Genomic DNA, 25,992 nt, shown 5'->3' with positions numbered 1-25,992 from the left:
GTACCATGAAAGAAATTAGAGAAGGGCCAGAGGATGCCATGGTAGCAGTTTGAAGGTGTGAGTGGCCAGAGAGGGACTCCTAAAATATGTGGTGGGGACTTGGATGGAAAAGTGGAGAAGCTACGTCTTAAAGGACGGGGTTAGTTTACTCAGCTGGGACCATCACCAGGGGCTGGCAGTGGTGAGACAGTTGCTGAACAGAGGAGTAAGCAGCTCTCCACTCCTGTGCACCCATCTCAGCTATTAGCTGGGGAGATAATACTCCATAGCCACATGGCCGGGAGCTCCCATGAGGGAAGTGGGGATGCAGTGGACCAGTGACCACATTTATTCTCCCTCCATGGAAGTACATGGTGTGCATGAGCAAGAGGCAAGGATAGGCCAGGGTGCCACATGGAAGTACCAGGAGGTCCTCCCACACCCCAGAGGCTAATGGGTGCATGGCAGGCAGGGAACAGGGCATGTTTGAGCTGGAGGGTGAGACACACAGCCTGAGAGTGACCCACTCGGAGGCCCGGGAAATATCAGACCCATGGTGCCCTTAAGCGGACTCCCTGCTGAACTGTACAGGGCCCATATTGCACTCCCAGGGCTGGCAGTCTCCAGTGCACATGGAGAACGGGTGTGCTGACTGGATTCCCACCTGGTTTGTACCCCACCCAGTGCACAAATTGGGGGAAAGCTGGCTTGAGGGCGAGAGGTAGCTCAAGAGTGCCATCTGCTGGGAAGACAGGGAAAGCGCACTTCAGCAAGCTGTGGCTCTGCAGTACATATATATATGTTCAAATAATACTGCATTTCCCAAAATAAACTTAACAAGATGAGCAAATTCCCCAAAGCGAACAACAAATCATAAAGCACATAAAGAAGCAAGAAGATATGGACAACTTAAACAATCAAATTAAAAAACCGGAGGAGACAGCCCTTGGAGCAAATAATCAAAGAAGTACACACAAATCTCCAAAAACATCAAAGAGTTAGCTAAAGACATAAAGGACATCAAGACTGTAGAAGAGCATAAAGAAGAATTTGAAAAAGTAAATAAAAATGGTAGATCATATGGAAATAAAAGACACTGTTGAGCAAATTAAAAATGTACTAGAGACACAAAACAGCAGATTTGAAGAGGCAGAAGAAAGAATAAATGAACTAGAGAATAAGGAAATTGAATGTGAATGCACAAAAGAACAAATGCAAAAAAAATTTAAAAAATTGAAATGGATCTGAGAGAAATGATTGACAACACAAAGCACACAAATGTAAGACTCACTGGTGTCCCAGAAGGAGAAAAGGGCTAGGAAGAGTATTTGAAGACATAGTCGGGGAAAACTTACCAACCCTTATAAATGATATAAATATGCAAATCAAAAATGCCAACAAACTCCAAACAGAATAAATCCAAATAAAACCACTCTGAGACATACACTAATCAGATTGTCAAATGTTGAAGGAGAAAGTCCTGAAAGCAACAAGAGAGAAGCGATCACCAAATATAAGGAAAACCACATAGGATTAAGTACTAATTACTTAGTGGCACCATGGAGGTGAGAAGGCACTGTATGACGTATTTAAGATTCTGAAAGAGAAAAATTGACAGCCAAGAATTCTTTACCCAGCCAAGCTCTCCTTTAAAATTGAGTCAGAGTTTAAAATCTTCACAGACAGATAAATGCTGAGAGAATTTGTTAGCAAGAGACCTGCCCTGCAAGAAATATTAAAAGGAGCTCTACTGGCCGAGAGAAAAGAAAGGAGAGAGAGGTTTGGAGAAGGGCACAGGACTGAAGAGTATTAGATAAGGTAACCAAAAGGAAAAAAAAGAGAGGGGGGAAAACAGACCTGACAAATAAAAACGAAAGGATAAGAAGGTTGATTCAAGAACTGCTTTCGGGGTATTGGCCTACCCCACCTCGATAGTTGCTAACATGACCACAGACATAGGGGACTGGTGGTTTGATGGGCTGAGCCTCCTACCATAGGTTTTACCCTTGGGAAGACGGTTGCTGTAAAGGAGGGGCTAGGCCTCCCTATATTTGTGCCTAAGAGCCTCCTTCCGTATGCCTCTTTGTTGCTCAGATGTGGCCCTCTCTCTCTCTAGCTAAGCCAACTTGAAAGGTGAAATCACTGCCCTCCCCCCTACGTGGGATCAGACACCCAGGGGAGTGAATCTCCCTGGCAACGTGGAATATGACTCCCAGGGAGGAATGTAGACCTGGCATCGTGGGATGGAGAACATCTTCTTGACCAAAAGGGGGATGTTAAAGGAAATGAAATAAGCTTCAGTGGCAGAGAGATTCCAAAAGGAGCCGAGAGGTCACTCTGGTGGGCACTCTTACGCACAATTTAGACAACCCTTTTAAGGTTCTAAAGAATTGGGGTAGCTGGTGGTGGATTCCTGAAACTATCAAACTACAACCCAGAACCCATGAATCTCGAAGACAATTGTATAAAACTGTAGCTTATGAGGGGTGACAGTGGGATTGGGAAAGCCATAAGGACCACACTCCCCTTTGTCTAGTTCATGGATGGATGAGTAGAAAAATAGGGGAAGGAAACAAACAAACAGACAAAGATACCCAGTGTTCTTTTTTACTTTAATTGCTCTTTTTCACTTTAATTATTATTCTTGTTATTTTTGTGTGTGTGCTAATGAAGATGTCAGGGATTGATTTATGTGATGAATGTACAAGTATGTAATGGTACTGTGAACAATCGAATGTACGATTTGTTTTGTATGACTGTATGGTAAGTGAACATATCTCAATAAAATGAAGATTTAATTAAAAAAAAAAAAAAAAAAAAAAGAACTGCTTTCACAGTAATAACATTGAATGTGAATGGATTAAACTCCCCAATTAGAAGCTACAGATTGGCAGAATGGACTAAAAAGTATGACCCAAGGATATGCTGTTTACAAGGGACTCACTTAGACCCAGTGACACAAAGAGATTGAAAGTGAAAGGATAGAAAAAAATATTCCATGCAAACTGCAGCAAAAGAAATCAGATAAAACACTAATATCAGATAAAATAGAGTTTAAATGCAAAGATGTCATAAGAGACAAAGAAGGACACTATATAGTAATGAAAGGACAACTCACCAAGAAGAAATAACAATCATAAATGTTTATGCACCCAATCCAATCAGTATGCTCCAAAGTACATGAGACAAACATTGGCAAAACTGAAGGGAGCAAGAGACATTTCTGCAATAATAGTGGGACACTTCAATACACCACCTTCTTCTACAGATAGAACAACCAGAAAGAGGACCAATAAGGAAACTGAGAACCTAAACAAGGTGATAAATGAATTAGACTTAACAGACATATATAGAGCATTACATCTCAAACTACCAGGCTATGCATTCTTCTCTAGCATTCATGGAATGTTCTGCAGATACTTCACATGCTGGGGCACAAAAAAGCCTCAGTAAATTAAAAAAGATTGAGATCATTCAAAGCACATTTTCTGACCATAATGGAATGCAGCTAGAAATCAATAACCATCAAAGAACAATAACATTCACAAATATGTGGAAGTTAAACAACACACTCTTAAACAATCAGTGGGTCAAAGAAGAAACTGCAAGAGAAAGACAGACAAATGAAATATCTACAGACAAATGAAAACGAGAACAGAACATATCAAAACCTATGGGATGCAGAGAAGGTGGTGCTGAGGGGGAAATTTAAAGCTCTAAATGCATAGATTAAAAAGGAAGAAAGAGCTAAAATCAAAGACCTAACTGAACAACTAAAGAAGCTAGAGAACGATCAGCAAACTAACTCTAAAGCAAGTAGAAGAAAAGAAATAACAAGGATTAAAGCAGAAATAAATGATATGGAGAACAACAACAACAAAAACAAAAACACAGAATAAATAAAACCAAAAGTCGGTTCTTTGAGAAGATCAACAAGATTGACAAGCCCTTAACTAGATTGACAAAACAAAAAAGAGAAGACCCAAATAAACAACATCAGAAATCAACAGTCCTGAAAAAATTAAAAAAATCCTAAGAGGATACCATGAACAACTATATGCCAACAAACTAGACAATTAGTAGGCTGAGCCTTGATCTTGGTGCCTGCCCTTATAATGCTTATTAACGCTTGTTACTGCAAAGGAAAGGCTAAGCCTATTTATAATTGCACCCAAGAGTCTCCCCCAGAGAACCTCTTTTGTTGCTTATATGTGGCCTCTCTCTCTCTAAGCCTATTTGGCAGGTAAACTCACTGCCCTCCCTGCTACATGGGACATGACTCCCCCTTCCCCATAATGTCAACACTCCTTTTCAATATGAGCAAGTTGGGATGGTCACTGCCCAGGTATCCCCGAAGACTGAGACAGTGATCAAATGCGACAGAGGGGCAGCAACTGACAAGATAGGATTTAACAGAGGATTATGAATACTGAATCTTTATATAAATAAATTTTTTTAAGTTCCTAGGGTACTAGATAGCTAGAAAGAAATAACTGACATGGTGGAATTGTAACATATAATATGCTTCAAAATTTGCTCTATAGCTACTTGTTAAATTATACTTTAGTTATCACATTTCTGTATATATGTTATATTTCACAATAAGGAAATAACTGAAATTGTGGATCTGTAACCCATGACAGTCTTTGAAATTTGCTCTAAATCTACCTGTTAAATCATACTTTGAAAATTATCACCCTTGTGTATTTGTTATACTTCACAATAAGGAAACAACTGAAATGGGAGAACTGTATCCCATAACATTCTTTGAAATTTGCTAATTACTTGTTAAATTGTACTTTGAAAGTTATTACTTTTCTGTGTATATACTATATTTCACAATTAAAAAAAGTGTTCTAATATGGATTTGCTGCCAACACAACAGAGATAAAATGACTTACACTTCACTTATTTGCTATGTTTACTTTACCTCTTACCCAAAGGGATTTGAAGATGTGTATAATAAAAGACACAGATAAAACCATTCATATATTAATTTTCATCTTAGTAAAACTGTGATGCATTAAATAAAGAGGGATTAAGAAACATCAAGACATCTTCTGCAGCAGCCTCCAAATCCCAATATATTGCTAGATAGTAAGGGTGATACTCATGACTAGTCATCTCTGACTTTTTTACTATGCTTAATATAGTGCTTTAATCAGTAAGAATATACTGTTGAAACTTAAAAAATATCAGGTCATCATGTTATCACTATTCCTCATTTCTCTATAGTAAAAAAACAAACTAGATAGCTGATTAACTGCCTTGCTTCTATATTTGGATGAGGACTGAGTAGTCCAGCTCTCTATTACAAACAGAAAATTTTCAGTGGATAAATCTAGTTACTTGATCTTATGAAAAGTGATGTTCAACAGAGTTTTCCTACTAAATGTATTGCGGTATGGCTCTGGTGATTTCCATCCAGAAAGAACAAAGGAAATGTGTTAAATTTTAATAATAAAATAAACTCAAGTTATCTTATTCAAGACAAAATTTGGTAAATTAATGCCTAAGAGAAGCAGTATTTTTACCCTTAGGTATGTTAAAAGTATGTTAAAAGCAATATTGATTAGGAAATGACTGATCAATTGTTTTTAACTCTTTGAAGAGAAGATGAATGAGGAATTCATCAGTATAAAAATACTGTAGGAGTGGTAATTGATACTAGTGTTTTCCCTAGTCCAGGCCAAAGTGGAACAGGCTCAAATCACAAAGCAAGTTTTAAATACAAAAAGAATGGTTTAAAATTTGAGTGACGGGTTTGGTAAGTGTTACTTCAGTATTATCTAAAAGGAAAAGGCATAAAGAGGGTTATCTTTCTGGCAGTTTTGAGTGAAGAAGACTGGCACAGACAGAGACAGGTAATTTTCTGTGATTCTATCAAATTTGGTTACAGGAATACTCACCAAATGCTGTCCAATGTACTAAAAAGAAGTATGTTATAGCCTAATCCACTCTGTAACTTCTTGGGATCTGCTCTCATTACATGGAGAATTATATCCACACCTTCAGTTCCAAAAATTTCCTGTTTATGAGTATTTATTTAAAATTATTTCTTGAAATATATAACCTTTTCTTTTCTCTACCCTACCTGTGCCCTAAAACTGTTTTTTTTTTTACCAGAGAAATAAAACAACACTGTTGAAAATTTTTTTTCATATAAAAAATTATTTTTAAATGTGTACTCATTTGTTCTCAGGAATGTAAGACAAATTATTGTAAAGCTAATCATTTTAAAAGCAGTCATCAATCAACATCCCAGTTCAATGCCCTTTTACATTTTTTGATTTTTACTTTTTTTTTTTAAATAAAACTATAAAATTTGCCCCGTAATTCTCTTCTGTGTCATAATGAATGCAATCTAGCATCATGTCAGATGAACACTAGATGGCAACAACTAAAATTCTATCATGAAAGATTTTATCATGCTCCCAAGAGACAAAAAGTACACAAATGGTAGTTTACACCTTTGAAAATCTATATAAACTTATTACCAGGCTATATTTTTCCTTTACAATTACTTTCCTCATTGCTTCAATAAACAGGATTATGATTATGTTTCCAGAAGAGTACAGGCACAGGGTAGTGTAATAGAAGGAGAACTTACATTCTTGGAGCAAAGTATGAATTCACTGTTACCACTGTCTTTCCCTAAAATCCCTCTATTGAAATTTGCATATTTTTTATTTTTATCTTTCTAGTTCCATCTCTTGCTATTAAAGTTATCAATCTCTGAGACTTAAGAGTTTGCTATGGAGTTTAAAATGTCAGAAGGAATTTAGCTTTTGTTCTAACTTTTTGTTCTAAATATGAACCCAATTCAAACCAAAAATGCATTTATAATGGTATAGCCCACTCTGGAAAACTGTTTGGCAGTTTCTTATAAAGTTAAACATATACCTACCTTATGATCCAGCAATTCCACTCCTAGGTATTTACCCAAGAGAAATGAAAGCATATGTGCACAAAAGGACTAGTACAAGAATGTTTACTGAAGCTTTATTCTTAATAGCCCCACATGGAATCAGCCCAAACGCCTACCCGTAGGGGAACGGATAAATGAATTTCGGTGTATTCATACAATGGAACTATTCAGCAATAAAAAGAAACGAACAAATGATATACGTAACACCATGGATCTATCTCAGAAACAAGAGGCTGACAGACAGAAACCAGACCCAAAAGAGTGATTCCATTCATATGAAGTTAAAGAATAGGCAAAACTAATCTATGGGGGTAGAAATCAGAATAATTGTTCATGGGGATGGGTAGATGGGGTGGCTAGAAAGGGGCATGAGGGAATTTTACACAGTAATGGCAATATTCTATGTTTTGATGGGGATGTTGGTGAAATGAAGGTAGACATTTGTCAAAACTGATCTATATACTTAAGATCTGTACCTCTTAAAAGGAATATTAAATTAAATTTTCACAAGATTGAAAAAAATTTAAGAGCACTTACTAAGAAAGAGTATAAAGTGTTAGGTGATTGGGAGATCTGAACAAAACTTGGATTCACAGGCATACATACCTTCCTATGAATATGATGTTCACAAAGACCAGATAAGATAAGTAATATATCAGAATGAAGTTCCAAAACAATGGCCTCTTCCTTTTCATTAGGCTTGCTTATTGTATTTTTAAACATTCCTAACGTGAAAAAAAAAATGCAAAGTTATTGAACACTGTATATTTATTTTGATCCAATACTGTCTGAAAGCCCTTTCTAATAAAATTTTGTCAGCTAGATTTTATTTTTGTCAGCTTATTTTAAAAGGTGGCATTTTCATTCTTACCTAGAAGCTGTGGACAGAAGGATGAAAAATGCATTATTTGAGTTCTCAATACAGACAGTAGCCCCACATATATAGAATTAGTATGGAATTAATTAATGGAATGTCATTAAAAGATGTCTTAACCTGATACTTTGTCTCAGCAAATAAAACTGTGTTTAAAACTATGCTGAGTTTCATGAAGCCTTTGCAAATACACAACCAAAATGCCTGACTACAGTTCACCTCTTCCTTTCCTCATGGATAACAGGGCCAACTTTAAGTTATGGTGGAAGACCTCCTGAAGTGTGTTTCTCTTCCTGTTATTTCTTTCTGCATCCTTTCCTCATGTCTGACTACAGGTGTCTTCAATAACTTTAGGTAGCAGTATTCTCATGTCCCTTAAAATCTCTCCCTTACTTCAAATTGAAATTAAAAAGGACTTGAAAACAGCCACTTACAGAATGACATTTGTAATAAAATTTTGTCTCAAAAATGAAGTGTTCTTTATGCTTTAAATGAGGGCCAAAAGTTATTTTTCCCTGTTAAAGGGGTCACTGGCAGTCTGATCAGAAGACTCCAGAGAAATTAACTGAGGCTGCTGCAGGCCCAGTGTTGAGGCAAGCCATGATGATGGAGGGGCCTAGGTTTATCGGGAACATTTTCTAGGAAGCCAACCTGGCTGGTCACAGGTCTGCTTGTCCTCTCTAAATCATCTCGTTCTCCTTCCTGCATGGATACAGGCAGATAATTCTCCCTGCTGTTTGTAGCACATGTTACATTTATAGTCAATTATTTTCTTCATACTTTGTACCTTTGACTCCCTGCCTTTACCCTCTCCTTGTTCTACTTTAAATCATTCTGTATATTTCTTCCAGATTCATCTTCATAAAACAGCATTTTACACATAACCCATCTAATCAAAACTGCTAATGGCTGCCCATGCCTAAAGAGGATGAAGTTCAAACTCTGTTGTCTGGTATTCAAAACTAGCTTGGCTCCTGATTATACAATTAACCTTATATTATTTATCTTTGTAAAACTTTAATTCCAGTTAAGCTAGCTTAGAATACATTATCATGCATATTTCAGCATCATGTCTCTGCTAATATTTTCTTCCTTGCTTGAAAGTGCATCCCTTTCTTTTTCTCTTGAAACTACCCTACCTTCACAATTCAATTCAATAAAGGCTCCTAGTAAGACTGCACAGCCTTGAAAATTAGCCAAGCCTTTTATTTTCTGTGGCACTTACCCTCTATATTATTCATCAAGGTAACATATGTTCTCTTTCTATGATATACATCTTTTCTTTTGTTCCCATCAAGGGCAATGTTCTCAGTGTCCCCTTCTATATATCTTTGTAATCTCAGTGCCTACCCAGAAGGTGTACAAACATTTACAATACAATAACTATTTATTGAGCACATTACTATAAAAAAGCCCTTGGTTAGATTCACTACACAGGATCGCTGCCTCCAAGAACTCATATGATCAAGATCAGCTTCTTTCAAGTTAAGGGAGAAAAAGAGTAATAAGAGAAGAACCTTTGCTAGCTGTTTTTCCCTTTCTTTATCCTACCCCCCAGCCAAGGTAGGATCAAGACTTTTTCCTGGACATATGGAAGACTGTATTTCCTGGAAGCCCTTGCAGTTAAACTGGGCTCTTGAGACTGAGTTCCATATAACAGAATGTACATGAAAGTGATAAAATCTACTTTCAGGTTTGGCTATCAAACTTATCAAGAAGATGAATATTTTGGTTTGCTCCTTTTTCAATATCCTTCTTTTCCTCCACTGCTATTACTGGAGGATACCACCCCAGTTCACTAATGACGGGACAGTAGGAACTTAAACTGTACAAATGGAAGAGATTTTGAGTAGGCGTTTATAATTGACAACCAGCAAGTAATATCACAAAGGCAATCACTTACTCAAGAACTAATCACTGAAATGAATATGACTGAACTAGCTCTCACTTTTCAATGTCAGGAAGGGTAAGGGTTAGAAGACTATTTTTTAACAAACAAAAGGTAAAGAAGCTTTTGTTTAGGGATTCTAAACAACATTTTACACTGGCCAATGCATGTATTTTGGGGATAAGATGACCTAGTATACTAAATTCCAAGTTGAAATCAAGGATATTCTGATATTTCAAATCAGAAAGAAACTCTTGTATACATTTCTGAACAGTGTACCAGCGTTTTGATACATAAGATGCACTGGAAAACGCTGTTATCTTCTTTTAAACTGGCTCCAAAAAGTTGGGCCAAAGCAATGACCTTATTACTAAAAGGAAGAACCATAACAAAAGCCAATTAAAAAAAAAAAAAGGGATAATCATAATCCTAAATGAAACGGTATCTGAACTGAGGAAACAAATGTTTAAAGAGTTAGTGATTATGATGTTTCAGTAGACAACCTGATTTATAACAAAAATATAAAACAAAAATCAAGAAAATATCCAAGAGTTGTCTCAGCTATAAGGACAAAAACAAACAAAAAAACAAAAAAACAAAAAAGTGTAGAGAAACATTCCAAACCAAACCTCTAATATTATGAATGTTTTACTTAGGACACTAACATATTATATTTTACCTATCAGTTGCTGAATTGCTCCTTTTCCACAAAGATCCTGGTTTATGGTCTCATCTTCAAGGTACACCATGGCTCTCAGGAGTCTTAAGCTGTAACGCATCTGGGCAAACTTGTTGCCACGGCCACCTGTACCATGAAAACTGTTACCCTCACTAAAGAAGGGATCTGTGGGGAAAAAATAATTTGCATTGCACTAAGAAATTTATAGCATAAAACATTTCAAAAAAATGAAACAATATATCAGACATCTTATATATCTATGTATAAGATTAAACAGGTTAAAATCCTGTTTCTTTTTTTCTTTTTTTTTGAGAAGGAAATATTATCCCTTCCCCCTCCTTCTGCTCCCGGAAAAGAAATAATGTGCTTTAAAATTTTATATAAATTTATAATATATGTATCTTCTGCAAATCATTTGTTACACAACATTATGTTTGTGAAATTATTCACATTGTCACTGTAGATCTATATCATTTTAATTTTTTTCAGCATTCATTTTATAAATAAATTAGTTTATCCATACTGATACAAATGATTCTACAATAAACATTGAGGCTCATGTCCTCTTGTTCACATTGAGAAGTTTCTCCATGTGACATCAGAATTATATGGGGTGTGCCTAAATTGAAGTTTAATAAAAGTTGCCAAATGGTTTCCCAAAGTGGCTATACACACATGATGTATAAGACTAACTTGTTTTTATCATTAATTTACATTTTCCTGATTACCAATGGGGTTGAGTGTCAGTCATTTCATGTTTTTTGAAATTTTGAGATTTTTCTCTATGAGTCAGCAGTCTGTATCCCTTATCTATTTTTCTACTGAGTTATTTTCTTGTCTGATATCTAGGCATTTTTATGAACCTGGATTCTAATCCTTTATCAGTCACAGGGTTAATAAATGTCTTCACTCAGTTTGTGGACTGATATTTTATTCAGCTTTTGTCATACAAACTTTTATCAACTTTACTGTAGTTAAATGACTCAATCTTTTCCTTTATTGCTTAAAGCTCTCACATCTCTTTTTTTTTTTTTAAAGCTTGGAGAGGTTTAATGTAATTTCTGTTAAAATCCCAACAAGATATTTTGGATATATAGACCAACATACTCTAAAATTTACATAGAAATCCAAAGGAACTAGCAGAGCTAAGTCAATTTTTAAAATGAAGCACAAAGAGATAGGAGTCACAATTAAGGTTAACATTTTAAGATTAGCAAAACAGAACAATCAAGATAGTGTGGTACTGGAAGAGGTTAGGCACGCAGATTGATGGAAGAGTACACAGAACCAAGAAATGGACCAACACAAATATGCCTAATTTTTTACAGAAAGGCAAAAGAAGTCTTCGCAACAAAATTGGGTTGAAGGAACACAAAACAGCTTCTGCTTATAATGGTGATGTAAGACTACACATGTGGTCAATTAAAAGACTCTAAGGATTCAAAGTGTTAATGATTATTTTTATGTCTGTACAATGCGCTTTTCAATGTAATACTATCACATAGCTCAAAAACCAACTCAAAGAATATACCAAAGGAAGAATTCCAAAATACCCCAACCAAAAAGGGGCATCATGGGACTGAGTCCATGGTGATAAGTGTGAAATTCACACTACCTGCAAGTACACATGCAAGTTTGCCTGTGAAAATTTCCATCACTTTACAGCATGTGATCCCAGTCTTCATGAAACCTTTTGTAAGGTTTAAAAGTAACATTTGTTCTCCATGATTTTTTCTCTGTTATCATTATCCTTTAACTTAATTTAGTTGTATGTTTTATTTTGTTCTAGCCCTAATTCAACCCCTAGAAAACTGTTGAGGTAGACTTGGGGAAGCCTCTACAAAGGATTAAAGGTGGTGAGAAACCTCATTGAGAGGAAAGAATTGAGAAAACTGTGATAATCAAACTACCACCCTCAAACTACAGAGAAAATAAAAAAGTGAGCAAACTGGGATCAAGAGAAAAAGGGAGTGTGGGTGGCTAAATACCCATAAAAAAAGTTTTGGTTTTTAAAAATCAAAGCCTTAAACAGGTTTAAGTGGTACAGCAAAATGTGCCCATCTGTAGGTATATTGTTATCTCCTTAAATATAAAAATACTTCATTATACAAGTCTTCGCATTTCTCAGGGATGTATGCTTCTTAATGGTAGACACAATGTTGTGGAACAAAGAACGCTTTCAAGAAATGTTTTCAGATCCACCCTTAAATGTCTAACTATCTTGGCACTAGAGAGCAGTGAATATACATATAAGACAATAAAGGGGATGAAGCCAATTTTCCTCTGAAACAACACTCCCCTCTCACCAAATAAAATCAGGAAGGGATGAGAAATTGTCATAGCATTGGCAGGGATGTCTGAAAAAAGCTGTGCTTACATTTCTTTCTCTTTTCTCTTTTATATCTTCTCTTTCTTTGAAAAAAATATTCCTGAGATAACTGCAGAATAAATGAAGGAAAAATATGCACGGGACAGTTTTCCTACGTGATGAATTCTCAGATGTACAATAAGTGTCCTGGTGAGGTCAATTTCTAACATGACTCTTTGGATGGCAAGTGATGACCTGCCACACACTTTTGTAATGTGATGATCCTTGTGGGGTTTCTCTTTGGTGTGAACAATCAGATGCTGAGTAAGATGTTTCCTCTGGCCAAAGATTTTCCTTAGTAGTTACATTCAAGAAGTCTTTCCTTGGTAAGAGTTTTGGGATGTTGACTGAAATTTGCCCACTTGGGAAACATCTTCCCACATCTGTTACACTGACAGTTTCTCCTAATATGAACCCTTTGATGCAGAGAGGGACGAGCTGCGACTAAAAGCCTTTACACATTCATTACACTCATAGGGCTTTTCTCCAGTGTGGATGATGGAGTGTTGAATGAGGTTGGTGCTCAGCCAAAAGGCTTTCCCACACTGGATGCATTCATAGGCCTTCTCTCCAGTGAATCCGCTGGTGCCTCATGAGATGTGACCTTCCCAAACTCAATGCATTCATAAAGCTTCTCACCAGTATGGATGATGTAGTATCAAATGAATCCTGGCCTATCATGAAAGACTTTCCCACATTCTTTGCATACAAAAAGGGTTTTTCTCTTATGTGACTCTGATTATACAAGACAAAAGTAGAGTGATGGGTGAAGGCCTTTCCACATTCACTGCACTTACAAGGCTTCTCCCCACTATGAATCTGCTAGTGCCACATAAGGTGTGACCTGCAGTTAAAGGCTTTTCTACATTTGATGCACTTATAGGGCTTTTCCCCAATATGGATCATGTGGTGCCAAAGAAGGTGTGTGCTCTTGCTAAAGGTTTTCCTATACTCAGTGTACTCAAAGCACTTCGTGCCAGTGTGAATCTGCTCATGTCAAACAAGGAAGCAATTCTTGCTAAATTCTTTCCTGCATTCCTTGCTTTCATAGAAATTTTTCCCTTTTTGTATCAAGGAATCTTCACCTGATCCTCCTGAGTCATGTTCATGGTTAGCATCTCCTGGAGAGACTTGCTCCTATACAACCCTTGAGTGTACACTTTCGTCTGTCAATTTACCATCAAGTTCAGGGACTATGTTCCCAGGGAATGTCTCTTTCTGGGGGTCTCTCCCTGGCCTCATGTTCTCTTCTTTAATTTTCGATGAGGCCTCTTGATGTGTGCCTTGCCCCAACCTGGAGCCCTTGAGACACCCTCTGTCAGTAGTTCCTGGAGTGAAGCTTCCTCAGACAAGGCCAGGTGAGATGTGGTAGATTTGATTAACTTGAGTTTTGTACAGTCACCTGTACAGGTATTTTGGGAGAGGCCTTTCTTCACTGTCCATAGTTCCTGCTTGTGCTCCAGCTGATTGATAAGTTCATGTGTGGGAACAAGACATCCCAGAGAGACCAGGAACCCACAGGCCTCAGCATCACTTCCTGGTACAGAGTCCTCTGGGCCAGATCACCTCTGAGGTGAAGGTCACAGTCATATCCTCAAAGATCATCAATACCTCTTTACCATGGGCATACATCTTGGGGACCATGGGGATGCCAGGCCATCCACTTTATGCCCAGGAAACCTGAGGCTCAGGTGGCTGAGGACAAAGGCATGGAACCCGGCCACTGTCTCGGTTCATGACTTCCCTGCTCAGTGCCTTCTCTCTGGATACTCTTGTGGAGAGTCTCCTGGGTCTTTTAAAAGAAATGTTTTCCTCTCCAATATCATAAAGATATTTTCTCCTGTTTTCCTCTAAGAGTTTATGGTTTTAATTTTAAAAACAACTTTTAAAATTAAGTTATTAAATTCATTTTGCAATTTTTTTTTTATAAGTTCTAAGGATGTAAATTTTATTTCTTCACATGGAGGGCCAATTGCCCCAGTGTCATACTTCCCTCACTAATAGGTACTCAATAATTATTAGTTCTTCTTCTTCTTAGGCAGGATTTTCTCTTTTGTCTTATAGTCTTCTATAAACATGAATGATATTATAAATGAGAGAGAAAATAACTGTCTTACTTAATAAATGGTGATTTAACAAACTAAATTTAGCAAGTAAGCATATTAGTAACCAGAGAACGGAAAAAAAAAAGGCTATACTTTTTTTCCTTCCTCATGGAAGAGTAATATTCACAATCCTATGAAAATTCATTACATAAAATTATTTCTAGAACAAAATATTTACCAGGAAAGAATGAAATCTCTTCCTCATAAGATTTTTTTAAACAATATGGGTTTTTTGTTTGTTTGTTTGTTTTGTTTTTTAATTTCCTTTCTAAGAATTCTGAGAATTAAAATAAAATACTAATACAAATTGGAGTTTTGCTAATTTGGTAGACTACATATGGAATCATTACTTCTGTCTAGAGAACTAGATTTTAAGTTCCTTGAAAGCAAGGATTTTTTAAAAAAAATTTCAACATGACTGTATCTCCAACACCTAAAATGGTAAAAATAAAGAGAAAACAAATTTGTTGAGTTAATTACTTAAAATATTGCCAGGACTTAGTATACTTTTTGGATAAGTTCAGTAAAACAAAAATTTAAATCACATTACATGGATGATTTCTTTTCATGAGAAGTATATTTTATTTATTTGCATCAAGTATAATTATGGTTCTGACATTTATCAATATCTGATTTAAAATGAAAACTCAGTTTTTTTTTTCCTTCAAATTTAACATGTAAATACATTAAAATCATGGGAAAAAAGATCTCTACATTTTAATTTCTCTTTGCTCTAATTAATTTTATGGCTTTTTCTATGCTTATATTGAGAGTTCAGTTGAAAAATGCAGATTATAATTTCAGCAGGAATCTTAATGGGCACTCACCTTCATTCTCACACCATTCTAGAAATGCAAGGACTTGAGCATTTCCCTGGCATGACATATACTCTTCTATTAGTAAAGGAGCCACTGACGACAAAGTGGCAAGTGCATGCAGTTGTAATTCTTCATGCTGTGAAGCAGACCACTCAATTATTTTGTGTTTCTCAGGCTTTTTAACATAGGTAAACAAAGCCAAGATGACGTTGCCATCAATTAGCAGCTATGAGGAAGGAAAAAAGTATTTTGTAGAAACAAAATTAAAACTTTATATACTCTAAGAAAATCAAATGAAATATTCCCAATTTGATGTTCTATTGATGAACACTTTAAAATATTTCTTTCCTAAGTATCTCCAACTTATGATATGTACCCAAAAACCCAACCAAACAAAAACAAACCACAAAGCCTTTCTGGGCTATATATTTTCTAGCTGACAATAATATAAAATAAATGTCAACTTTGTTGTTTATGCTGTTCATATGTAATTTAGTTCCTGCTTATGATAAAACCACAGGAGTAGAAAATATGGAGCAAATAAACTGCTGGCATTCCTCTTCTCCCTCTCTGTTTTTAAAGGAAACATTTCACAGATCCAGTTCTGTACTATAAAAGCATAAAAGCATTTTTGTCTGAAGTCTGATTATGGCTAATTTTAAATCATACATAAGAGAACTTATAATTCCATTAAATGAATGTCAGTCAGGTCACAAGCCATGTTTAACTAAAAATTGTATTGAATCTATCCTCTAAAGAAAAAGAAAACAAAAATGCATACCTATTATGGTATGACAACAAGAGAATATAGCTGATTCTGATTGTTGTATATTAGTGGCTCACTAGGCAGTAAACACCATGTGCTAATTTCTATTCCATTGTTTTCATTTGGCATTATTTTATAAAGACATTTACCTTTTCACAATAACATCTGTGAATTTTTCTAATTCTCTATTTCCATGTGGAAAGAACACACGATTTAGAGTTGAGAATATGTGGTCTTAAGCCCCAGCATTGTTACCTTGTAGCTGTGTGATTTGGGGAAAGTTATTACTGACCACAAATATATATGACATAAAATCAGAGCAGATTCTAAAGCTTATTAACCTTGTGCCATTTGACTCTGTTGTCTATAAAATGTTGTTCAGTCAACTAAAATAGGTTTATAAACTGTAATATAAATTTTACTTATAGCCTCTATCATTTCAATGGTTAGTTAATACTCCACTATAACAATAAACCGAATTTTATTCAGCTATTCTTTAATTGGCACTTCAGAAAATACATTTAAATTCTATAAATATTTTTCTGATATAAATAATAGTTATAACTGTAAAGACAATTTTTTCTTTTTCTGAGCATTTTATAGTATATATATTCCTCAAAATGGTATTACAAAGAAAATGCTGAGCTCATTTAATCCTCATAATAATCCCATGAGGTATGTATTACCCCCATTTTGAAATTGAGACAACCAAGATTTAGGAAAATTAAACAACCTATTCAATATCACAAAGCTAGAAGGTGATAGTACCAGGATTCTGCCTGACTAAAGCCTTAACTGTTTTACTATACCATCTTTATGTTATCATTAACTTTAGTGATAGAATGAAATCAGGCTTCTTTTTTAGGGAACACTATTGGTGCTTGAAAGAGCCTTCACCACAACCTTACATTAGCCTTGTGAATAGGGCAGTAGAAGTATTATAACCTTTCTTTTACAGAAGGAGGAATTAAGCCTCAGAAAGTTTAGATGATTTTCCAAGGCCACACAGTGATAAGTCAGAAGCGAAATTCAGTTCCAGTGTTCTTCAGGTTACATTATGCTATTATGTACGAAAAGGAAGTGTTAAAATAAATTCATGGATAATCAATTTTCTCTAACATTAAATAATCCCTGTTGTTATGGTCAGATACAGCATTATTAGGCGGGATGGGCCTTATGAAAAATTTTCTACCTTATGTTCTGTTTTTCAGAAGATATAAATATATTAATGAATCTCAACTTCTCTTGCTTTTTTTGGTTCATGTGGTTTAACTTTACTTTTATTAAGTTTACTTTTATTAGCAGATAAGTAAATTTTTAAAAGCTGTAGTTCAAGCAATAAGTCTTCGTTACGTAATTATTGTAAAGATTTAGGTAGCTCAAAGATTTGTAATCATGACTTTAAAAAATGTTACTACAAAGTGCGATGATTTTCATTTTCTGTTTTCTTTATTCTTTACCTGAATAGTTGGTAAATCTTTACATAAAATCACAATTATATTGAATAGCAATTTCTTCAACTCAAAATCTTCATAGGAATTAGAAAATTTAAGACCTTTCACCAAAGGGTTTTGACTTTTAACTGTGAGGAAAAAAAAGAAAGAGTGAAATGAAAGCTAACATAATGTACAAGACTTATTAAGAAAATCATAAGTTGAAAGTTTTATGGATGTTACCTTCATTAAAGGTTGCAAAAAGTATCAAATCTCTGGTAAAACCACTTTCCTAATATAAATACACAAAACAAGTAGAAGAATCAATTAATTAAATGCAAGTTAAGATACAGATACCCATGTTTACACAATATTTAAATATCCTTATCAGATTCCCCTATAGTAATTCATTTGAATTCATAAAGCAATAATCATAATAACAGACGAATGCATGAAAATAAAAGCCTAAAGCTAGATAAACCTGTAATTTATTTAATTTTGAACTTATCTCTCTAAGTTCTAGGAAATATTTTACATTTTTCCATGAATACTTTATAAGATATTGTTTAAAATTTGGTAAGAAGCCAAAACGTTTAGGCCTACATAGTAATGTATGTAATTTATTATCTATACCTTCAAGTGACACAATAAGGAAAAAAAGTTATTTTTCAATGGCTTTTGCTCTTAAACACCCTCCACCTCTACCCCAATCATTCTTATTATGTCAAATGTTTGGTCAAGAGATAATAAAATGGTTCCTACTTAACATGAAAAGCTCTGAAGAATGACCAGAATTGCAAACATTTCAGCAGGAGAGAACTCAAGCCTGCCATAGAAATCCGAGATGGACTCTATATTAGGGAGAGTCTGTAGGGGCCAAGTCTGGGCTTTTGAGCTTGCAGCCTTATATTCCTACTACTTTAGGATCCATATGCTTTCTCTAAAATGTGAAGATGTTACTCCTTTGACTAGAGACTTCAGAGAAACATTAAAGGTCCACCTACACATTGCATCCTTGACCAACAGGCTACTGTAGGGCTGTTGCCCCATTTGCACAGTATGAATTACATGACTCTTCTCTTACGCTGGGATTCACTTGACGTCCACTGATATGAGACTCGGGCCTCTGTGGCCAAAGTTTCTTGAAGTACTTAGAAAGTATGTAGCTGCCATGTGAACACTGCCCCAGATTTCTACTCTGGGATTTCTATCATTAAAAGATTTTTACATTACAAAATAGGGGGAGGCTCAGCTTCTGGTCTGGCTGAGTAGCTCCTATAAGACAAACTTCCTGCAGATAACAATGAAGCCTCAGGGAAGGCCTCAGTCTGTACTTTGCGGTGATGCTAAAACTAAGCCTATGTTCTTACTGCCTTGAAGAACCAAAGGACAGAGTTCAGAGCAATTTCAGCTACTGGGAAGTGAAAGGGAAGAATCCCGAAAAGGAGAGAGCCAAAGAGGGGGTATCTCAAATTCTGTGTTTAAACACTGCCCAAATTTCTGGCTGACCCATGAACTGTGCAAGTGCAGGGAACACATCAAGCACTCTAGGTAGGTCTAAAAGAAATGAACCGAATTGGAGATTGAGATGCCCTTCACTGCAGCGATGAGTTCAGCCAAGTAAAATGCCTATTAAAGCAAAGAATAAACACTCTTCAGAGGAGTAAACTAGATCCAGCGTAAGATGCTCCTAATGAATGGAAAGATAGGAACTCTTAGTAGAGAAATAGAAATTATAAAAGGGAACCAAAGAAAAATTCCAGAACTGAAAAAATATAATATTTGAAATAAAAACTTACTAGATAGGATTAACAGCAAAATGAGGATGACAGAAAAAAAAGTCAATGAATTTAAAGATATAAACCAGTACAAATGATCTGATCTGAAAAAAGTAAACAGAGCCTCACAGATCAGTGGGACAATATCGTAAAGTCAAATATACATGTAATCAGAGTTCCAGAAGGAGAGAAGAGATAGAGAACAGAGTCGAAAAAAATACTTGAAGAAATAATGACCAAAAATTCCTCAAATCTGATGAAACATATAAATTAATAGATTTAAGAAGCTCTGAGAAGAGCAGGATAAATACAAAGAAAATCACACCTTGGTACAAACAGCAAAACTGCTGAAAACCAAAGAGAGTGAAAATCTTGAAAGCAGAAAGAGAAAAAATGATACATCACATACAGGGGAACAAGAAATTAAGGTGAAATACAGATACTTTCAGAAAAAAGAAAGCGAAGAGAATTTGTTGGCCATAGCCAGCAGACCTGTACAATAAGAAATTCTAAAGGAAGTTCTTCAAGTGAAAAGAAATAATACTAGTTGGAAACTCAGATCAAGAAGGAAACAAAAGCACCATAAATGATAAATATGTGGATAAATTAGAAAACAGGAGGAGGATCCCAAATTTCCAAAGGGATGCAAATAAGCAAGGGCAGAGTGATAAGTATACTGGTGACTATCATGACATCACAACCTAACTTAGTATTGCAACAAAATACGAAAATATTACCACACAGTTTTAAGAGTCCCAACCCCCACCCCTACCACTTCCACAACTAAATTTAATGCAATTCAATTTGTACTTACAATCATTGGTGCTCCAGGATTTTGAGCTATAATTGTAGTGATCACTAATATATCATTTCTAAGCTGACGATCATAATGACTAAAACCTCTCATAAACAGATTTTTAAATACTTCCTTCAAAGACCTAGAAAGTAAAATCATATTTTTATGATCTATGGAAATAATACTTAAGTGTCTATCAATAAAATCCCCCTTTATATACTACACTATTCATTTCAAAGTATTTCTAATTTATTCACACTTCCAAATCTGCCTCTAATTCACTGTGTACCAGGTAAGAATCCACTGATCCATTCTACACATGGTGGTCAAAGTGCTTTAAAAATGGAAGATTCAACCATGTCATTTTCTTTTCTAAAATCCTTTAAAGGTTTCTCTTTGTCCTTAGGATAAAGTCCTGTCTCCTTAACAAGGCTCACCAGGCCTTTCATGTCATGGTTCCTGCTGACACTGGGGGACTCATCTATCACCATTCTACCCTATACCTTCTACTCTCACCATACTGAATTTTGTTGTTTTGTGGTTTTACTAAATTCTATTTTACCCTGTTCTGTCCAGGATGCTGTCTGCATGCAAAAATCTTGTCGTCAATTCCTACTTATCATTCAAGTACCAGATTAGAGTTCGTTTCCTCATGAAGCATTTATTAACTCTTCAAATCTGGGCCAAGTTCTCTCTACAACAGACATTTGTCTTGCCTGGTGGGACCCACTTGCCCTTCTTATATTCACAGTACCCTTATTTTAATTTAGGCATCTACTCTTCCCCACTGTTGGTCCTGTGAAGCTGTCTTCATCTTCCTTTTAGCCAGTCATAATATTCCTTCTCTGTTACCAGAATGGGCATATGACCAACATCAGGCCATTCAGGGCCAACAGAGACTCAATTTGAAGACTCTTCTTTCAGCTTTCAGAATAGCAAGCCTTCTCTTCTGCTTGATTTTGTGTTGTGTTGATGTGAACCTGAATTTCCTAGGTTATTGCAAGTGGAGCCTGAATAGGGCCCAAGTCTTGATATTTGCTGAGCCTTGAATCCAGATGTACAGGAAATCAGTTTTATTCTTGTCTTTGTAGTATATAAACCCAAGAATTTTCTGTATTGTTTAAGTCGGTTGAGAAGAGTTTCGTGTCACTTGCAACCTAAAATGTGTTGCTTCACCCTTTCTAAAGAACGCGTAACATCTCGTGATGATCTTTCATAACATTTTGTACACTGCTAGTTGCCTATTTACTTGTCCATTTCTCCCATCATATTGTAAATTCCATGAAAGGAGATACCATGTCTGTATTGTTTTCAATTGCATTTCTACTGTGTAGTAGTGAATCTGACTCAGAGCATACAATATTTATTTGTTGAATAAAGAAATGAGCAACTTGAAAGGTTTACTCATACTTTATTTCCAGTGCTTATGGTAGTATTTGGAAGATAGTAAACACTCAATAATTACATGTACAGAATACATAAATGGGATAGTTCTTCTAAATGTCTAATTTCACTTTTACATATTCAAATGAATAATTTAGACCTGTTACAAGCTACCTCAAAAGCCTTCCACAGAGAAAAGCACGGTTTGTTACTATGCAGATTCATTTATACCATGGCACAGTATACATACATCCTGAAACACAGCCAAAACATGACTCAAAAGCCTAACTGAATACAGATTCAAACAAAGATGTTAGTTATGTCATTGACTATTATTTTAAGGGTAAAAAAGTAAGAACATTCTTATTCTAACTACTTATACTTACAGCAAACATTCCAAGTTACTAAGCTGTTGGATTATTTCCTCTTTTGAAGATTTTTCCATTAAATTCCAAAGTATTTCTGATGAACGAAATAGAAGCTGTCCAGAGGGATCTGAGTCATTAAGGTGAACACAGAGTTCACTGGCTGCTTGTGCTTTCACCATTAAATTACAATTGACTTCTGAAAATAAAGTTTAAAAAGTATTTATGTTATATAATCTTGACATACTTAGATGAAAATAAAAATGCTTGATAATGAAGTGCTCAAATTTCATAATATTGTACAAACCAGAAGTTGAGAGATGCTGCAGAACTTTAAGTACCCAGAGTTTCTCAACAAGCTGATTTTCGAGCAAGGCCATTGACTGGACCATTGTTTTTGCCAATCCTCCAACTTCAGCCATTTGAATCTTGTATGATGAACTAGCTTGCTGGTAACCTAGCAACAATTAGTTATGAAAGACATATAGTTATTTCACATAATGATCATCTACATTGAGACAAAGGAATGAGTAATTTATCACTAGCCAAGAACAACAAAAAACTTTTAAAAAGTTTATGGTATTTAAAACTGGTATAGGATATGGATGGGCAATCTTTTTCTATTAAGGACCAACAGTATATATTTTAGGCTTTGCAGGCCATATGATTTCTGTCTCAACTACTCAACTCTGCCACTGTAGCAACCACAGACAACACACAAATGAATGTGCATGGCCATGTTCCAATAAAACTTTACAGCCGGGCAACTTTGGCATGTGGGCCCTAGTTTGCTGATCCCTGGTGACCACAGAATTTGGTTCATAACTTCAATTCCAAAAAAGAAAAATGTTTGTCAGTAGACACACCTTTCTGTAAAAGAAAATGGAATGCTTACAAATACTGAATGTTTTCCTTAGTCAGGTAAAGGCATTACTTTAGAACAACAATTATGTAGTGCTAACAAAACAAGAAGAGGTAAAAAAATATATAATGCTGCTCTGATAAAGGCTAGTGAATGTAATGGTATGCTAGGGAAATTTGCTTCTTGGTGACATGTTTTAGAAGAATTCCCTTCTGCTTTGGTTCTTGTGAGAAATACCACCTCTCCTTTTGATGCAGTTGCACAGGCACCTGACCATCCACATTCAACAAGAAGGATTAAAGGAAAAGTGGAGAGTACTTGCTAACCTGAGGTCAAGCCATTTTCTCCCTTACTGATCTCGCTTATCTAACTCCCTGGCTTCCTGACTTCTGAGACCAACTAAATTCTTTAATCTTGCCATAGTCCTGAGATGTCTGTCAATCTGTCTTTATCTTCCTGAATCTGATATCTGACCATGGGAAAGCCCTGTTCAATTCTGTGTTGGGTTCTCCATGGCCCTAGCAGGCATTTTAAGTCCTGAAAAGTATAAAGAGGAAAACAAAAATCGCCTGTGATTTCACACTTCAGAGAAAACAACATTAACATTTTGGGATACTTCTTTCTGATATTTTTAATGCAAGTGTATAATTTTAACAATATCCTGTTAGAGTTTTATATTCTATTCTAGCCACTGAACATTTTATTTTAAGTTTTTCCCATGCTATAAAATATTATTCAAAATCATGATTTTTAATTGTATAATAGTCCATCATACAGATGAAGCAAAATAATTGACTTTATATTACTACATCTTTATACTGAGCTTATATTTCTATAAAAGAATATAGCAACATTAAGACACATGAACAATCTTGATTCCTGTCTCCAGGGCTAGGTCTCTTCCAACAGCCCCACCGAGGACTCTTCATCTCTGGTCTCAGATTGCCAGCCATGCCCATCACTTGAAATCAATTGTGTGACAGTTAGTTAGAGCACTGGCTAAGGCTCTTAGTTTTCAGAGTTTGATCAAATTAAGGTCAACCTCACTACTCTACCTCAACACTCCTCTATCTTAACTTGTATGTCGTTTGTCTCCCTTCTTTATGTCTTAAAAGACAAAAGGTACCTGTACCTTGCCAAGGGTAACCCTAAGCTAGTCCTCTTCATTCCATCCTCCCATGCTTCCTTTGGGCATTTCACCCTCCAAATTTCCATTTACTAGCTTCTTGCTCCTCTGTCCCAAAACTTCATTTCTCCCTATCTTAAAAACAAATAGAACAATGGCTAGGAGCAGGATAAAGGAGCAGATACAGCCTCTAGGAAAATTAGGAAGAATGCCCACTGGGGCGGGGCAAGATGGCGGATTGGTGAGCTGTATGTTTTAGCTACTCCTCCAGGAAAGTAGGTAGAAAGCCAGGAACTGCGTGGACTGGACACCACAGAGTAATTTGACTTTGGGCATACTTCATACAACACTCATGAACACGTCGAACTGCTGAGATCAGCGAAATCTGTAAGTTTTTGTGGCCAGGGGACCTGCACCCCTCCCTGCCAGGCTCAATCCTGTGGGAGGAGGGGCTGTCAGTGCTAGGAAGGAGAAGGGAGAACTGCAGTGGCAGCTCTTATCAGGAACTCATTCTACTGATCCAAACTCCAACCATAGATAGACTGAGACCAGACACCAGAGAATCTGACAGCAGCCAGCCCAGCAGAGAGAAGACACGCATAGCAAAAAACAGCAAAAAGAAAAACCAAAATAAAAGTGGAGGATTTTTGGAGTTCTGGTGAACACAGAAAGGGGAAGGGCAGAGCTCAAGCCCTGAGGCTCATATGCAAATCCCGAAGAAAAACTGATCTCTCTGCCCCTGGATCCTTTCTTAATGGCCGTAATTGCTTTGCCTCTTAGCATATCAATAACCCATTAGATCTGCCAGGAGGGCTTTTTTTTTTACTATTTTTTTATTCTGTTTCTAAAACAATTACTCTAAGAAGCCCAATACAGAAAGCCTCAAAGACTTGCAATTTGGGCAGATCAAGACAAGAGCAGAACTAAGAGGGCTCTGACACAAAAGGCAATAATCCAGTGGCTGAGAAAATTCACTAAACACCACAACTTGCCAAGAAAAGGGGGGTGTCCACTCACAGCCATCATCCTGGTGGTCAGGAAACACTCCTGCCCGTCACCAGCCACATAACCCAGAGCTGGCCCAGACAACCAGTGTGATGGAAGTGCTTCAAATGACACGCACACACGACAAAACTGGGTGTGGACATTAGCCTTCCCTGCACCCTCAGCTGGTAGTCCCAGAGTTGGGAAGGTGGAGCAGTGGGAATTAACAAACCCCATTCAGCCATCATTTCAGCAGACTGGGAGTCTCCCTACACAGCCCAGCAGCCCAGAACTGGCCTGTAGGGACAGCACTCACCTGTGACATAGCACAGTCATCCTTCAACAGAGGACCAGGGGGTGCACAGCCTGGAAGAGGGACCCACTCGCAAGTCTCAGGAGCCATACGCCAAAACCAAGGACTTGTGGGTCAGTGGCAGAGACAAACTATGGCACGACTGAACTGAAGGATTAGACTATTGCAACAGCTTTAAAACTCCAGGAACACCAGGGAGATTTGATTGTTAGAGTCACTCCTGCTCCCTGACCGCTCAGACACACACTCCACATACACGGCGGGCAATACCAACTACACATGCAAGCTTGGTACACCAATTGGACCCCGAAGACTCACTCCCCCACTTACCACAAAGGCAAAGCAGGGGAGAACTGGCTTGTGGAGAACAACTGGCTCGTGGACGCCACCTGCTGGTTAGTTAGAGAAAGTGTACTCCACGAAGCTGCAGATGTGATAAATTAGACATAAGGACTTCAATTGGTCTACAAATCCTAAAAGAACCCTATCAAGTTCAGCAAATGCCAAGAGGCCAAAAACAACAGAAAATTATAAAGCGTATGAAAAA

General features: G+C 36.5%; 1 protein-coding gene across 1 annotated transcript in view; it reads right to left on the bottom strand.

Moving 5' to 3' along the window:
* Positions 1-25,992, bottom strand: part of CFAP69 (cilia and flagella associated protein 69) — a 72,036-nt gene that overhangs the window by 21,165 nt on the left and 24,879 nt on the right. Inside the window, 9 exon segments of the mRNA XM_037836611.1 lie at positions 5,889-6,007; positions 7,514-7,632; positions 10,349-10,513; positions 15,649-15,865; positions 17,866-17,987; positions 18,082-18,130; positions 20,431-20,554; positions 22,182-22,359; positions 22,468-22,617. Coding sequence (XP_037692539.1) covers positions 5,889-6,007; positions 7,514-7,632; positions 10,349-10,513; positions 15,649-15,865; positions 17,866-17,987; positions 18,082-18,130; positions 20,431-20,554; positions 22,182-22,359; positions 22,468-22,617 — 1,243 coding nt within the window.

This window comes from Choloepus didactylus, chromosome 5 (genome assembly GCF_015220235.1).
Source record: "Choloepus didactylus isolate mChoDid1 chromosome 5, mChoDid1.pri, whole genome shotgun sequence".
Lineage (NCBI taxonomy): Eukaryota > Metazoa > Chordata > Mammalia > Pilosa > Megalonychidae > Choloepus > Choloepus didactylus.
This window is presented reverse-complemented; position numbering and strand designations above follow the sequence as displayed.